The sequence below is a fragment of the Symphodus melops genome (genome assembly GCF_947650265.1).
Source record: "Symphodus melops genome assembly, chromosome: 2".
Classification (NCBI taxonomy): Eukaryota; Metazoa; Chordata; class Actinopteri; order Labriformes; family Labridae; genus Symphodus; species Symphodus melops.
Genome location: NC_136692.1, coordinates 12,667,865 through 12,685,147, shown reverse-complemented (window position 1 = coordinate 12,685,147; position 17,283 = coordinate 12,667,865). Strand labels below are relative to the sequence as shown.

Sequence of the window (17,283 nt, the reverse complement as noted above, 5' to 3'; positions counted from 1 at the left end):
AAATTTAATTGATTTTTTTAACCTCCATAATAAATAAATAAATAAATAAAAAATAATAATAAAAAAAAACAGTAGAAAAAGCCGAGGAGTTACTTCCAAGAGTGCTGACACGGGAGAGCCTCTGCTGCCCTCTCGTGGTTAACAGTCTATGGTGCAACCCATCACTCTATTATCATCTGGTATACTTCTTGCACTATTTCTGTTCATCCCAGGAGTGCTTCACTAGCAACTCGCTTTGTTTGAAAATTGTGTCCCCCTTGTATCTTTATTTTTTGAGATCTACAGAAAAAAACCTAGCTGTGCAAATGAAATCATAAACAGGGATATCTTAATTTGAACAAAATGTTTATGTACATTTATCCTAGCCCTCAATAATACGTTATCTTATTTTAAATATACATTTGATTACAATTTAGATATAAGATATTATTTTGTGTGCTGAATAGTTTTGTGCTCTTTTTTCTTCAATTATCCCCGGTTATCTTTTTATTTAACTTTATATAACGCTAAATAACATGTTAATATATGTAAATGAAACAAAGGTTTAAAATAGTTTTTATGATTACTAAGCTTGTAATACGTTACCAAATTTCTCCACATTTTTTATCCTTTAGCTACTAAATAATTAAGTTGTCTTCATAATTGTATCTTATTTTAACATATTTTTGCATGCTTGTTTGAATGCAGAGTTGGCATTAATGGCCACTTTCTGCAATTCAACCTGAAGAGAGGTAAACAAATATAAAATTAAAAAAAATCATCCTCATATTTTAAAACGTGTGATTCATTCAAAGACACAAAACGTGTTCAGTTTACACAGCAACATGTGGTTTTATTTCTTTGTCAGGTATCATCATCAAAAATATGAACAGCAGTAATTTTTTAACATTGAAGTTGCTGCCACAGGTTGAACATTCAGTGACAATGCATTGCTCAATACAGTGATCAGTCTTTTTTCTTTTCACCATGAGTCTTCAGATTGTAAAGGTCCAAGCAGAGTGGAGACATGGAGCACCTGTGAACATCAGATGAAAACTCAACAGTCAACAAGTCAAGAATGTTTTCAGAAAGTCCGAAAATGAACCTTGGAGTATAGGCTCATTTCTGTCTATGCACAGAAGACATCATGGGGAATATGGAACCAGACCAGATGAAGTTTTTCAGGAGGTTGTAAAATCTAAATGGTTTGTGGACGGCATTGACCTTTTGGTTTAAAGGACACAAAGTAAGTAATGGTTAATTAATGTTTGGACTGTTACCATAGGAACCACCCCTGCAACAAGAAAGCTGTGGTGAAAAGGAAAGAAAGTATTCAAATTCCTGGACAGAAAAGCCAGTGCAATGTAATGTAAAGGGCATCCATTGTAATGCTGGGCCTTTTAAAGAGGTGGCAGCAGGGGGCATTGTGGGACACACAATGAGAACAGACAGTGCACTGCATCAGCACTTATTGTATACACTTTGTGTGGGTGGACAGCTGTGAGAACTAAGTTGGTGAGTCCGTTTTTAAATCAACTTGATCCAATATCCAAATATTTAACAACATGAGTAATCCACAAGTAAATCATATACTGCAACTGGATTGCTCTATTAATCTTGTGTTTATTTCTGCTAAAGGCATATCTTCTAGGTTTGGAGTTCAGATTTTCCTGTGTTACTTTACTCTAAACTGTGAACAGGGTGAGAGAGCAGACATTTAACATATGATGGTCTATCTTACCTTTAGATCAGATTTATTAGAGTGAGTATTCCCACATAGATTGTCAGAAGTCATAGCTTTAGAGTAAACAAGTTGAAGGATGTATCAGTAATTGGGAAGAATAAAAAGCAACAAGAAAATCACTTAGAAATTCCTCTATAATGCCAATATCGATATCTTTAGGTCTTTATTGTTTGTGGGACAAAAGCTCTTGAAAATATTTCTACACTGACTTTCTGTCACTTTAATGATGAACCACAAAAATAACAGTCAGATAGTACAATAATGGGAGTTGATGTTGGATGAAGCACTGCCACTAGTTTTCATGATAAAGGTGTGAAAAGAGGTCTAAATGAAGGCTTACTGAACAGACCACACACATGGCGTCGTGTCACACTGCACCCTTTTGTCATCACCTTCATTTGCATTACAGGGAAGAGGAAGACACTCAGCTAGTCAACACAGTGTAGGTCAGGACTCTCAACATTTGACTAAACATAGATGTGTTGAACATTATTCAATTTGTGATGTATAATCCCATATAATGTTACCTTTTAATGCTATGTAAACATGTTGATAGGCTAAAAAATACTAGGTCTGTACACTATTTACAAAGTGAATCACTATCCATTGGTGTCACTATTTGAGCTCTGTGAGGAAATGTAGGAGAAATGTGTACATTATTTTATTTATTTATAATTCATTAATTTGTACTGGTGGTGGATTGGCTACATTAAGCTTTAAGGCAATGAGCAGGTGTGAGTTTTGTTATCAACAAGAAAATGGCACAATGCAGTTTAAAAGGCAAGTGGTGAGAAATGGTCAACAGGGCACAATTAAGCTCCAGTTTGTTTCTTCAAACATTTCTGTTACATTCAAGCCAAACATCTAATTAAAAAAAAAAAAAAAAAAGATAACCTAAGATGGTTGTTTGAAAACAGTCAACAGTGTTCTGAATGCGTTTAATGAAAGACTCTTCTCACCAAGATGAAGAGATTAGATCTGCTACATGATTAAAAAGCCTTTTAACCTGTCGCAAAAGTCTGAAGTATATCTCTAGTGGTCTGCAATTTACAGCTCAGGCTTATTTTAAACTGTACAGGACTTATACTGCACTAGAAGCCATATTTAACCACCTAGCTTAAAGCAGCTCACTTTTAAATGAAACATTGTTCTGCTTAGCTTAAAAATATGTGAGTCAACACCCCTTGGATATATATATATAAAAAAAACTACAATGTGTAATAGAAATTTCAAATTTTTTCACATCTATTCTCTTTGGACAAGGAAAAAAAATGTGCAATATGAGAAATTGGGTGAAAAAAACCACTGCTAATTGTAATATTCAGTCGATACTACATTAGCTCGAAGACGCTAAATGCTAACATTACATTTGAATGTGTTAACGCAGTGGGAAAGACTTTAACAGTCTGAACTTTGTTAAAACAATATATTTGATAACTCATTTGCGATCCCATAACCTTACGCTATGGATTTTAAGCTATCAAACTGCTCAACACAGTATAATGCCATTGTTAGCTAGGAAGGTGCTGAAGATTGACATTAGCTGTTATATGACGGGGGTTAATAACTGCACAAATTTCATGTTTTAACTTGATTTATGGACCATATATCCCTCAGTGTTTTTACTAGACATTGTATTTTCAGGTGCTTTGCTGAAATGGTAAATTTGCCCTACGTTTATGTAACTTAACAGCAGTAGCCTTGGGGGGAGGCCGGGGCAAAGACTGGCTGAAGAAAAAAAAAAGATAACTACACAATTCACAGTATAAGGATCATGTCAGACTGTTGATCTGACCATTGTGGAAAAAATGTATACTTTTTATAGTTTGGTTTTGTTTCAGGCAAACTCCATGCTTTTCTTTGAAAGCATGTCTGTATTAGCCTATAGTACACAAGAAACATTTCCGACGTGCATGTCTACTCCGTGATAATATGGAGGAGTTCTAACACATTTACAAACTTCTGACAAACACAACCAAGAGGTACAATAAGTACCACAGTTGGAATACACTGGTTTATAATCTGTGACAGTATATATTGTAGTAACATTAATGTATAAGGGATTTATAAAAAGTGACATTGCAGTTTAAACCAGGCCATATGACTTTAACTATATCAAATTAATGCATTTTACATTTTCCTGCTGGGACAAGGCCACTGCGATCTTTCTGAGGTAACAAGCAAAAAAAAAAAAAAAAAAGTGATACTCTACAGTAGACTGCCACAGAAAGAAAATACACCATAACAGCAGCAAGTAAAGGTACAATAACGTGTAAACCTGAATGAAAGAGAAACTGAAACTCAGTCTCTAGTTGTCAACGCTAATTAGCAGCATTGTGTAGTCAGTAGTGTTCGACACTGACATCAATCATAGATACAAGCATGTGGAGTAAATAGACAGCTATAGGCAGGCAAAGAAAAATACATTTGCCATTTGTCAGTTTAGTTTAACCCCAAACCCCAGAAAACAACTAACTTAGATGGAACCAACTAATTATTTTTGTTCCAAAGCTGGAACATGTTGGGCTGTTCATTGCATGCTGCTCTTTGCAATTCACAAACCTGATAGTCAACTACTTAGGGAACCTTAAAGGGTAAGAAAGTTTGACGTGATTTTTCTACATTCTTGTCTTTTGCATGACATGAAAGCATAAGAGTGCACTTTGACATGATAAAGAGCAAATATTTATATACATCAAGTACAGGAAAAGGCTCTTTTACTGTTTGTCTTTTAAAGTCAGTTTCTACCATGTTTTTTATTTCCAGGTTGGTTTTGTACCTCTGCTGGGCAACACAGAGTCTTTAGACTGGACAGCCTTTTCAAAAGCGTTAGTAGTCTTTCGGATATCTTCTCTTGTGTGAGGTGGTGGGGGAGTCTCACTGGCGAAGGCACTGCTCCTGGATACTTTCACACTTTGTACCCGACGCAGGTTTGTCCCTTGTGGGCGCTCCTCGCCATTAGGAACTGTTGGAGAGAATCTTGTTTGCTTAACAGAGGTATGTCGATTGAGAATGGATGGGGTGCCAGCCGGGATGGTTGGGATAGACGGCACCCCCAGCTCTTTCTTTGTCCTGGTAGTGGAAGCAACAGTGTTGCGGGCAAAGCTCGGTACATCAGAGCTGTTTCTTGCACTCAGAGTGTTACAGCTGCTGTTCTCTGAAGAAGCTCCAGCCTGTGTCTGGGCTTGAGCCTGAGCCTGAGCCAGTGCTCTCATGGTGGAGCGGCACATCTTCTCCTCAGGTGGAGGCTTAGGGATGTTTCTCACTGGTTTTGTGCTTGGCTTATGGACAGTAGCCTTTTTCTGAGTTGCATCATTTGTCCATCTTGAAAAGGTGCCTGTGAGGCTACTTCCCCTCTGAGCTTTTGACTCATCAGGAGGCAGGCTAGAGTGTCGAAGAGGTCTTGTGGTCTTTTCGCTCCTTCCTCTGGGTGGAGTGCTCTGGTCACGAAGAGGACGATGTGACTCTTCACTGTCATGCGTCGAAGGTCTCTCAGCTCTTTTGATGCTTCCTGTTCTTGTTGTCTTAGAGATGGGTAGAACTTTCCGCATGCGCTGGCTCTCTGTGCTGTTGAGTGTCCGCACACCACGGCCTCCGCTGGATTTGGTTGCTTTGCCAGCTTTGCTCTTTGTAAGAGCTGGGTTTCTGCTGTGTCTCTCAGAGCTCGGTCTTCCCTCAGCAGTGTCGCAGCTATCAGTGTCCCACTCCTCTGTGGTAGCAGACGGAGTCATGGATGCTGCATCCACACATTTGGGCTCTGAAAACTTGTTTGAAACAGACTGGTCTTTTGGAGACACGGAGTCCAAATTTGAAGACAGAGAGCTTTGATCCTGCTGGTTCTCCTGATTTTCGCTTCTGAAATGAAGTCCCTCTTTCAGTAGAGATGAGCTTTCTGTCTCAGAGTAATCAAAGGTGACGGAGCAATCAGTTTCCGAGCAGTCTAGAATATAAAACACTGGTTTCTTTTTTGATGCAGAGGTATCCAGAGGGAGAGGGGTATCACATGTTGTTGATGACACTGTACTGTTGTCTTCTTCTTCTTTTTCTCTCTCAGGACAGGTACCAACCTGCTGATTAGGATCAAATGTGCCTTCCCACGCCGCCTTAGCTTCTGCTCCTCTTTCCAAAACTCTGTTACGTACAAGGTTGTCAAGCCTTAACGGAAGTCTTCGTTGCTCCCTTTCCAAATCTGTCACCACTACATCCCCATGGTTCACAAAGTTTATATGATTGCTGTTATTGTTTGGACTTGGTAGGTCAAAAGCTTGAGGACCGGGAACCAAAGTGTGCTTCTCCACACTAACATTCATGTGGCTGGAAATTGTTGGGTTGGGAAGATTGGCAGGCTTTTGAAAGACACAAAATGAACGAGGCAGGGCGCTGCTCTCAGACAATGAAAAGTATTTATTATTGTTGATGTTGTAAGGATCGTTATCATTTGGACCAGGGGAAGAAAACCTTGCCAGTGGGCTGATAGGTTCCGTTTCTGCATGTGGTGATGTTACCGTTCTGTCGCGGTCCAACTCTCGGTTGTCATCCTGGGCTAAGATCCAGGGGATTGTCCTCCGCTGCACTGTGCGGCCTGTCCGAGGTAGGCTGTTAAATTTGGAATAGTCAGAGGGATTCCCTGAGCCACCAAATATCTCCAGGTATCCTTTGAGATCTCTGTCTGCTATAGAGGTCATAGTGTGCCGGTGGCGACGGGCACTGGCAGAGCGTCCTATTGGGCTGTGTGGACTCTGCGACCTCTGCTGGAAGAAGTCCAGCAGACCTTCTTTAGTGAGCATCTCCACGTCATTCTCGCTGCTACTCCGACCAAAACTCTGATCCGCTCCTGACCAAGCGAAACGCTTTTCCTCCAACTCCCTCAGACGACGCTCTCTGGCTGCTTCCTTCAACTCTCGATCCATGTTGTCCTGAAGGAAATAGAAAGGTCAAAAACAGGTGGGCAGAAAATATGATGGCAATATCACATCAAACTGGAAAAGAATATATGAAAAATCAAAGGAGTTATTGCTTTAAAACACACCTTGACAGCTTTCTTGAATTTAATGCAGAAGTCTTGAAAGATGCGGAAGCCCTCGTCTAGCTTAAAGGTGTCCTTGTCTTCACAAAAGAAATCGATGAGAGCGTTTCCCTCTTTACGCAGATCCAGCCTGCGTCTCTTTAAGTCCTGAAGCCTCTGTGTTGAACTCTGAGACAGGACATTTTTTATGAACAAAATGTCTTACACTTTTATAGATGTCCTCATCTATAGGACATGAGTCAGCAGAGCCGCTGATGTACAGTGGCCCGCGTCCAAGCAGTTATGTAATATTTGTAATTTATTATATAACCACAGCTGCTTTACCTGCAGAAAGGGTTCCAGCTGCTGCAGCAGCTCCTGGTCTCCTTGAATCTTCTCCTCCAGAGATTTAATGCGAACATATAAAGACGAAAACTCCACCTCGATGTTTTCCACTGAGACCCTTCATGAAAATATCACAACAGAGACATGTTGATCATGAAATAAAATAAAATAGGGCTCATAGACAACATTGGAGATGGCTTGCATGATCATCTCACAGCACTGCTTAATTTCACAGCATTTTGAAGAATGATACCAGACTGTCATCAGGAAAAATGGATGTACTCATCCAAAGAGAGGGAGGGAGGGAGAGAGAGAAAAGGGGAAAGGAGGAGTATTCTCATCTCTGGTGCAGAAGCTGTATGTGACTGCATTCAGAGATGACCTTGTGAAGCTGACAGAGCCTGAAAGCCTTTAGCACCAGTCTGCATTCAGAATATGATTCCTGAAGTGCTGCTCGTGTCAGCTCGTGTCATAACTCTAGAATCTAAGAAAAGTTAAACCACAGAGGTAAACAAACTGTACGCAGTGTGGGTCATTTACAGAATATGGAAATTATGCATTGAAGAAACACATAACACAAATGTACCCACAACTTGTTTGTCAGAGGCCACCTTGTGTAACCAAACAGTTCTGGGGACTTTTCACTAGAGAGCTCCCTCAGAACTTCAAACCAGGGGTTTTTTCTGTTTGCATTCGCAGTGCCATGGTGATGGCTGATATGAACTTTGATGTAAGCTGACCGACAGTTTCTAGAGCAATGTCACCAACGACACATGGAAACTAAAAATGTCAGTAACCGCTGTGGTGGGAGTTGTGCGTAATTGGGTTTATGAATAAAACTGAGTTCACTAATTCACCAATTTGAATTTGGTCAAACTGAACAACCTCTGATGGAATAAAAGGTTCCCACCTTCCAGCCTACTTAAAAGGCAGGGTAGGTAGGATTTTCTCCAGATATACTTTTAAAGATTTAGGTTGAAATTGTCTTTAGGTCCTGACAGTAATTAATAATTCACGCGCTGCCATCTGTAGCAGTTTTAAACACCAATGTCGGCACTCGACCACGTTTTATAAACCAATCAAGCCTCTCTACCTGATGCATGCACGAGTGCACACTCAGAGCATGAGCTGAAATCCGCTTCTGGACCAATGGGGCTTGTAAGTGAGGGGTGTGGCTTTTGAGGGAGCACAGAGGGGAGGGGGTGAGTGAATGCGGAGAATGGAGAGTCTGCTACTTTCACAATCACGCTAGTTTTTAAAAATTACCTACCCTGCCTTTTGTACCATAATCTTCTGTGAGGGAAAGTTAGAGTGACTAGCCTGTTTCACACATGCACTTAAGACAATTTCTAATGCCATTTCAGGACACTTACGCCCTGATATTTTCAGGAACTTGCCCTTCACTTATGCACCTCAGTTTCCGTGTCAGGTGTGCTCTCATCATTCCAAATACGACATCATCTGCCTGCCCTTGCCAGCAGTCACTGTTTCAGACTTTGCACAGACAATTGAGAGGGAGCTTGTCAGAAACAGTCCACATAAAGTGGGGGTGAAGAGATTTGGCTGGTTGGAGGAATTTTTTCAGGAGTGAAGTATGAAAGTGGCTTAAGTTGAGAAAGTCTTAAAATGTCTGAAGCAGTTTACCTGGATGCCCTCTGGACATCCTGAAGTTTCTCTGGAAACCTGAGCAGATTCTCGTCTTTTTTCTTTGCCTCCTGTGCAGAGAGAGAACGCAGACAATCAGACATTTAAAATCCATATATATGTTTCTGTTCAGTTTTAAGAAGCATCACTGCGGTGTGAGAGGTCTGCCTTTGTTTGGTTATATAAGAGCTTGGCGAGCTTCTTTTGGCTCTTTTCTGTTTCCTGTCACCATCTGCTGTCCACCTGCCCTCCTGTTAATTCAACACTTGACTGTTTACACAAGCACCACTGCTGTGATGTATATAAAAAACTTACTCTAAATGATGTGTGATTTACTGCACTGAAATGTGTCCCCCTATGTTGTGTTTTTAACTCCACAATTTAGAATTTGTGTGATTTAACTGTGTTCATTTATAGAAATCACAAGCTGTCTGGTATGAAATATCAATACAAATATACATAAAGTATTTCTTATCTCTTCAAAAAGGTTTCACTCCAATCCTTGCAATTGTTCAACAAACTTGTTAGTAACCCTACACCTACCGGTACCTTTGTAACGTTTTCAGCATTCAGTTTAATGCTAGCATAGTGAGAGTGTTAGCATTTCGTTAAAGCCCAACATTGCTTCGTCGTAAGGATTTAATAAAGATGTACTGTATAATGATAACTTCAGTTCTTACTAACCATAGCGACAAAGTGCAACAGGTTCATCCCCGGCTTGTTTGCCTTAGTGTCAGCCAATGAGAGAAGAGATGACAACTTGAATCCAGCAGCGTTTCCTGCGTAGCCACCCTGAGGAACATTGGAAGAAATGAATAACATGGAATCCAGTTATCTTTTTTAACAAGAACATTCTGTATTCAACGTGTGAGCATAAACCCCATGTAAAGATCAAAACATGACTTAACCTCTGTAACTAAAGCCTGGTGTGGCTTATCCCTCTTGGTCACAGACCCCATATTCAAATATAGTTGTAAAGAATTAGGTCAGCATTTTGGTAATATACTTATTTTTCTTTCTTCCTGGGAGTTAGATAAGTAGATCTATACTGCTGTTCTGTCTGTGCAGAAAACTAGAGCAACAGCTTATAGCCTTAGCATGAAGGCTAAGGTGGAGGTAAACAGCTAGCCTGGCTCTGTCTTAGGTTAGTAAAATAGACAAAGTGATCCAATATATGAATTACAGCGGTTATAAGGTGTAGTAGAATGAAGATAGAGTAATACTAGATTTAATTCATCTTGTTGTTTTCTGTCTAACCTAGGCTAAATGTCTTTATCAAATGGTCCGTCTATTCATCGTTAGAACAACACATTCTTAGTTTTGGTCTGTTAAGAATCACTTAAACAAAGCCTGTCTCTATCCCTTGATTAAGACAGATTTTGTATTTTAATACATGTTGCACTTACAGCGTTCAGGATGTTTCCAGCCTGCAGCACCAAATGCAGAATAGCGTGAAGCTCCTCACAGTTCATCAGATCTATAGGAAGGGATCAATATAAACTCAGTAAAAGATTTCAGAGCACATTACATCCACCCATTACACGCTACAGTACTTTACTGTAGTTCACCACCACACCACCACCACACATATAGCTATAACAACCACCCACTCCAAATTCAAATCAAGTGGAAATCATTTTTTTGTATTTGACCTTCATAATTTTGAGTATTAACAGAATTGCTGAAATACTTTTAAAGTTGTAACTCAAATGTCAGAGACATTTCAAAAGCATTTTTCTCAAGCAGTGTTTGGATCTGCAATGCAGTGAGAAGGTCAAAGAACTGTAGAGGAGGTTAAAGAAAAAATCCAAGACAGCACAGAGAGGCAACACAGAGTGAGTCAGCTAAAACCACACAGGCTCCAGTGATGGCACTTTCACTATCAGCTATAACTTCACTGCTGTAGACTTCTTTCAGTTTAGGTGAAATGTAAATTAACTTGACATCACATCAAATAAAGAAGAAGACGAGGTTGACTGAAGCTAAACAAAAAGGGGGCTGTCTTAATACGTTTTGAATGACTGTGTATCATTACATACTGTACATTAAAATACAACTAACAGAACGACACATCAAACAATACAAAGATGAAACAGTGTTGACTTTCCTGCCTTTATCTCAGGTGACACACTCCTTCACTTTGGTTCGCTGACAGCTCAAATATCTAGGTTACCTGACATGGCACATGGTAGTGTGCACGTGAGCAAATGTTGCACAGACTAAGTGTTATTACCTTTAGTGGCGACACGGACGACATCGATGTCACTGCTCATGGCATTACAAGAAGGGAAGAACTCTTCCTGGAGCACCATGGCCTCGATCCGAACCTCAAACCTGTGGCAGATGAAACAGAGAGGGATTCATTGTGTTAAAGTCAGACTTTGAGGGGGATCCGATTCTGTAGGCAGTGATCAGACAGAAAAAGGAGATGACAGAATTTTTTAAATTTAGAGGATGATGGATTAATAATGTAATATTTCAAACTGAGTTGCAGATGGATTTGACTGATGCAGCTACAGATACTATTATCGTTTTAACAGTCAATTACTCCAACCCATACTTCCTGAGTAGTATTTTCTTTTTTGACTCATCATTGTATTCCTTCTTTGTTATACAACCAGTAGCCAATTGTAGCGGTTTTAAGCTTTTTTTTGGGAGCATGGAGACGGAGGAAAAGGTTCTTACTTTAGGAGGATCGCCACACAATGCATCATCTGCATTACACTAGAACAGCTGTCATGTGTTATCACCAAGTTTTGTCCAAAAGATACTTACAAATCTTTGTCGCTAGCGTCAATTCAACATTTTGTTTTAGTAACTCTTAACTAACGCTGGCACATTTAATTCTTGAAACACAGCTGCAATAAATTGACATGAGTACATGCCAGCTAGGACAGCAGCACCCGTTTAATTGAAAGTTTCCCATTATAAAAATCTACTCTTACAGAATAATCCAGGTCTGAGCACTGCAGCGTTCTCTTTTCTTTAGCGATCAAACAATTTCACGTTTCCCTTCGAGTACAGTACACTATGTACACAGCACAGAAAAAAAAATCTACCTACCGAGGCACCTGGATCAGGAGGAACATAAAGGAATCGACCAGTGTCAGCTTGTCTGGGTCTCCTTTAAACGACTGAAGCTTCTTGATCTGTTTGAAAAGATGAAAAAAAATAAGGAGGAAGCTCAGCATGCTCTCTTGTCTTCTATGTACCGGTACATTCACTGTCCTTTACAATCAGAGCTAGTGAAAGAACACAAACCTCCTCTGCGTCTGGCAGGAGCCTCAGCAGGTCTTTGAGCAGCTCTGCTCCATAATTCTTTCCTTGTCCTTGTCGTATGTCATCAACAATGGAGCTGTTGGACCTGGAAGTTGGATGAATTGATGTTTATTTAAGTTGGATTACAAATAACAGGTGCTTTAATATGATGCTTGGAAGAGATTACAAAGGCTGTCTGGTTTAGCAATATGTTCAATAAATGATCACTTAACATTGTCCCATATTTGATTTTTTTTTCTTCACTTTAACAGAAGCCCCAGAAGTGCTGTGATTGGAACAACATAATCATTGGGTGCTAGTGCTAAAAAATAGTGTTTGACAATGTAATAGGACTCCCCCCCCCACCCCACCCCCCCAACACAAACTGTTTCATCGTGTTCTTGAGCGTCACCAACTCCATTGACAAAAACCCAAGCTTTACCACCTGTAACATGGCTGCTCGTCTTCTGCCTCGAGTTTCTAATTGTTGTGCTTTTGTGTGTTAAACACACAAGTTCATGTTTAATTCCATAACACCAACTTTAAAACCAGTACAAACAATAAGATAAACAAATCAGGCAGCAACAGACCAGCCATAAAGAAGAGTACTGAATATCCCAGACTTCCTCCAATTACAGTTGCACCCTTGCCAACTGTACTGAAAATATGCTCTTGTGAAAACTACCTTGACTAATAAAATAGGTCTACAAAATTAGTCTTTGAGTTACAGAAAATTCCAGTCACCTTAATTTAGTAACTACTTGTCATGGTTTGGTTTCATGTATGTTGTATTTCTGAGTTTTGTGTTCCGTTTTATTTATTCGATCGTGTTGTTTTGCCATGTTACTTTGTTTCCTCGTGTCCTTCTTTGTTGTCTTTAATATTGTCGCCTGTTTTACTTGTGTGTTAACGTTTCTTCGTTCAGTCTTTAGTGTCTCCTGTTTTAAGTTGTAGTTCTGGTCTGCAGTGTTCCATGTTTTACTGTGTAGTTTTCAGTGTTTCCAGCCTCTGTGATTTGCTCCTGTCTTAATTACCTTGATTGTCCTCACCTGTCTCATTAGTCTCACCTGTGTCTGATTACCCCTGTCTATTTAGTGTCAGTGTTCCTTCCCTCGTGTTGTCGGTTCATTGTTTCTTGGTTCCGGTCTTAAGTTGGATGTCTGTGTTTCCCAATGACTTCGTCTCGTGCCTCCCAGTGTTTTTGGACGTTTTGGATTTTGTTTTGAATAGTAAGTTTTCGTTTGTGTTTTAGTGTTTTTTAGTTTAACTAAATCATTTTTGTTTCTGCACTTGGGTCCTCCTCCCTGTTTTCTCCCTGACTACTTTTATGAAGTCACTGCTCGCAATGCGTCCTGACTCATTGTAGTACAGCTGACAGTCAAATGTCATTAAAATACAGTGGGAAGCAATGCAAATACACTGTGGTACAACTCAAACACTATTCTGTTCTCTTCCCCAGACGGCTTCTGTAACACAACACTGAGTCTGCTTGAACACAACTTGAGAGGTCCAGAACCAATTAATTATGAACAATGGAGAGCTAAGTAAGCCTATTACTATAGCTGACAGAGATTTGGACCCTAATCACCCATAGTTCTTAAGCTTTATAATGGAATTCTCCACAGTCTTGTTCAAAAACACAAACTTCAACCAAAAAGGATTTTTAAGATACAATTATCATTTTCTGGAAAAATGAAACCTGGAGCTACAAACCAACGCATGTTTCTCTGAGGATTGATCATTCTTATGTAGTCCTTCCTGAGTCCCAAATTACCTCCTGAAAGTGTGTGATGAAGTAAAATGGAAATTAGCTCACTGTCATCCTTGTGGTGGAAAAATCGGTCCGAAAGGTTCGGCCCTCCAGCTACATGCCACTACTCTTCTCCCACCAAGACACTATGTATTTCATATTTTTCACTGTTGTGGCCCTCATAATCCTTTAAGACTGTATTATCTCTAAACCTTTTACATAACCACACTAAGTTTCACAACAGAGGCCCCACAGACAATAACTAGTCCTGTAAACGCAGACGGGTTACAGAAAATAGGGGTGAAATATTGTGGACACAATTATTTTGTTTTTATTCAGGCTTAAGAGTTTTGCAATTATTTGCATAATTAGTTGGTTTTATCTACCACCTTTACATACTCCATCCTTCCCTCTGGGAGTAAAAACAGTTGGAAGGACTTACTTCTTGAACTGCTTCAGGAAAATCCCCACATTCATCCCCCTCTTGGAGTCAAGAATACTGACCTGAAAAACAAATAAAAGACATCACACGTTATTAATGTTTGTGTTGTAGATTTCAGATGAACACACAGATAAAAACCGAGTACATCTGCACCCCTCCCTCCCTCGAACCACTGCAGGTTGTTGTTGCTTTTGTAACCCACACAACGTCCCCACCAACACTACCATAGTCATCCTATGGGACACTGAAATTCCACTGGGCCGCCTGTGTGGTTCACACCTTCCTCATTAACAATGGCTTGTAAGGCCTCCCTTTAACACACGACTGTACAGTACAGTATGTACATTTAGAAGACTCGAGTGGAAGAATACAAGAACAAAAATCTCATCAGAGTCTTTTACTTTAACCTGAACATAAAGCATTAATATGCTGGAAAGATAAATTGACTGAAAAGAAAATGGTTACGACGTAACAGAAATGGACGATGATGAGTGACCATGACACAAACACTTGATGACTTTTAATTTTCCTACAAAATATAGTTCTTACAAGATCTAAGTTGTGTTTGGGTTATATGTGTATTGTTTTTCACATCTGTAGGCTAATGTGGTTTTATGATAACAGGTGAGATTATTTGAAACTCCCAAAGGAGTAGTTCGGTAACAACAGTTCTCTGAAATCTGCTAACACTCTGAGACTTTGAGTCCTGATTGTCCCGACGCTGAGGTGGTTTCGTTTTCTACGCTTCTATTGTCTATTGCTCAACAGTTTGCCTGTTTATTTCCAGGAGTCAATGATGATGTAAGCTAGATTGTTTTTTGTCACAAACACAAATAATATGCGACGCTCAAAGCAAAGTTGTAACTGAGCACCGTTACCTAACATGTCCCTGTACTGACATCTTAGTAGAGTGTGTGTGTGTGTGTGTGTGTGTGTGTGTGTGTGTGTGTGTGTGTGTGTGTGTGTGTGTGTGTGTGTGTGTGTGTGTGTGTGTGTGTGTGTGTGTGTGTGTGTGTGTGTGTGTGTGTGGGGGACGCATTATTTACAGTAGTATTGTGTGATGATGAATCTGGGATTTTCTAATCCCAACACCCGTGTGCTCAGGAGCTTAGGTCAGCAGCAGATCTTGCACATGTTTGAGGAAACAATGGCTGTTGGTGTAAGAGTTTGAAGGCAGCAGACATCAAAATGACCCCTAATCATGCTTACATATCTTCTAAATCGGAGATTTGCAAGTACAAGACTATTTCTCGTTACAGGTATAAGAGCATTCCAGGTCTGATATTGACAGCTTAATGATCTCTGTTGTTGTGCCCTTCATACATAACAAAGGATAAATATTGCACCAGTCATCATACTTCTTAAAAAGATAATCTGACTTTGTTTTGTTCTGACTGCTTTTTTTTTTAAAGGCCCATCAAAGGACAGACATTGAAATCAGGTTAATCCCATATGTTCTGTTTCATTTGGCATCAGTTGACTTTCTTCATCTTTCCCTGTTCAATTAAAACTCATTAAAAGAAATATATAATAATAGAACTTTTGCTTATCTTGAAAAAAATAATTAAAATTTTTTGTAAAACTATGATGATAAAGTCATGATTAAAACAACTATAATTTTTTGTACATGTGTATGATTTTCTGGTGTTTCCTATATACTGTATACGCTTACCTGCTTGAATATTGTTAATATTAAATACATTTTTGTGACAAGTACAGCTGTGGGTCTTAAAACACAATCGTGACAACCACTCACGTCCTCCTTCGTGCTCTCCTTGTAGGAGCGGGACCGGGACACATGAGTTGAGGCCCCCGTAGCCGGCGTTGGCCCACGTACTCCTGAAGACGCATCCTCCTGCTGCCCAAACAGCTCCTCCACTGACTGAACATCGATCTGGTATTGCTGCTGCCGCACTGCAAGAGTCCAAATGTTCGGCTTTTCACGGACCCTCTCCTCAGGTATTGGCTTCCAGTAGAAGCTGCGGACGCGGCGCTTCTTTCTTGTGTTCTGGTTGTTGGATGTGACCGCCGGCGGTGGAGGTGGGGGCGGAATGGGAGGAGGTGGGGGAGCTTTGCGGCTGGAGGTGTCGGGGTCATCGCTCAGGGAAGGTATGTTGGCGGTAGTGTGTGCGGACATAGAGGACGGGTCGGAGGTGGTGACGGAAGAGGTGGTGCAGCTGCTTCCCTCACTGCTGCAGCTCTCTGGCTCATTGGTTGGGGATGGAAAACTCATAACAATCACTACAGGTAATAAACGCCACCATATGAGCTTTAACTTTATGTATTTAATACTTCATCCTTTTCAAAATGATTTTCAGTGAGCTAACTTTTCTTCTTTAAGGCGCATCAATTCTCTCTAAAAGATTCCGAACGCTGCAGTGTATGTCCTCTAAGTGAAGAAGAAGTTAGGTGTTCCCTCATCTAGTCACAATGAAGGGAGCATGTCCTTTGATTCTGTCTGTCTCCATCACAAAGCAGGTCAGCCAACGTGCTGAGCACAACCTTTGAAGGTTACCTCCCAGGGGCAGAGGGTGGAGGTCGACGATGGCCATGGAGCTGCAGGAGCAAAGAAAACAACACAGGACAGTATTATAAGGAGGAAGTCATGCGTGTTGTCATGGGCAATCTGAAATGAAGGAAAATTAAGGGGTGCAAAGGGATCAAAAGAAAAGGGGTACACGGTCAAAAGGACTTACAATAAAGGAAATGGCAAATCCCCCTTTTTTTTCCTTTTTTTTTTGTAATTTGTGGAGGGCTTTGAAGTCAGGCTGTGGGGTGAATAATGACCTGAGACATTTCACTCACTACTTAGATTCTGTTACATAATTTGGTATCATTTTCAAGCTCTCATGTAACTAACCCATACCAAACCAAACATGTGATTAAAGGTCAAAAGAATAGACAGAAAATGATGTGGTATAACAGGTTCATTCTAATAAACTGCATTATGCTGGATGTCTCAGATGGTACAGTAGGTCCACTTAGTTTCATCGATTTGGTTTCTTGCAGAGAAAGTCTGAAATGAATTCCAGTCAAGTGTAAAGAAACGACTGCTTCAATCATGTCGACACATTTCCTGACTTATACTCCAATCAGCATCCAGTAGTCCCTTTATG

General features: G+C 40.2%; 1 protein-coding gene across 1 annotated transcript in view; it reads right to left on the bottom strand.

Moving 5' to 3' along the window:
* Positions 1 to 806: 806 nt before the first annotated feature.
* The window catches only part of fhdc1 (FH2 domain containing 1), a 29,579-nt gene continuing 13,102 nt past the window's right edge, over positions 807 to 17,283 (bottom strand). The window contains exons 2-12 of the mRNA XM_079337529.1: positions 15,924 to 16,723; positions 14,168 to 14,229; positions 11,979 to 12,081; positions 11,781 to 11,866; positions 10,951 to 11,051; positions 10,124 to 10,194; positions 9,402 to 9,509; positions 8,718 to 8,788; positions 7,074 to 7,191; positions 6,753 to 6,917; positions 807 to 6,639 (exon numbers count right to left, since the gene is read on the bottom strand). Of these exons, the coding sequence (XP_079193655.1) occupies positions 4,480 to 6,639; positions 6,753 to 6,917; positions 7,074 to 7,191; positions 8,718 to 8,788; positions 9,402 to 9,509; positions 10,124 to 10,194; positions 10,951 to 11,051; positions 11,781 to 11,866; positions 11,979 to 12,081; positions 14,168 to 14,229; positions 15,924 to 16,400 (3,522 nt within the window). The 5' untranslated portion in view covers positions 16,401 to 16,723 and the 3' untranslated portion in view covers positions 807 to 4,479. The remainder of the gene's footprint in view (positions 6,640 to 6,752; positions 6,918 to 7,073; positions 7,192 to 8,717; positions 8,789 to 9,401; positions 9,510 to 10,123; positions 10,195 to 10,950; positions 11,052 to 11,780; positions 11,867 to 11,978; positions 12,082 to 14,167; positions 14,230 to 15,923; positions 16,724 to 17,283) is intronic.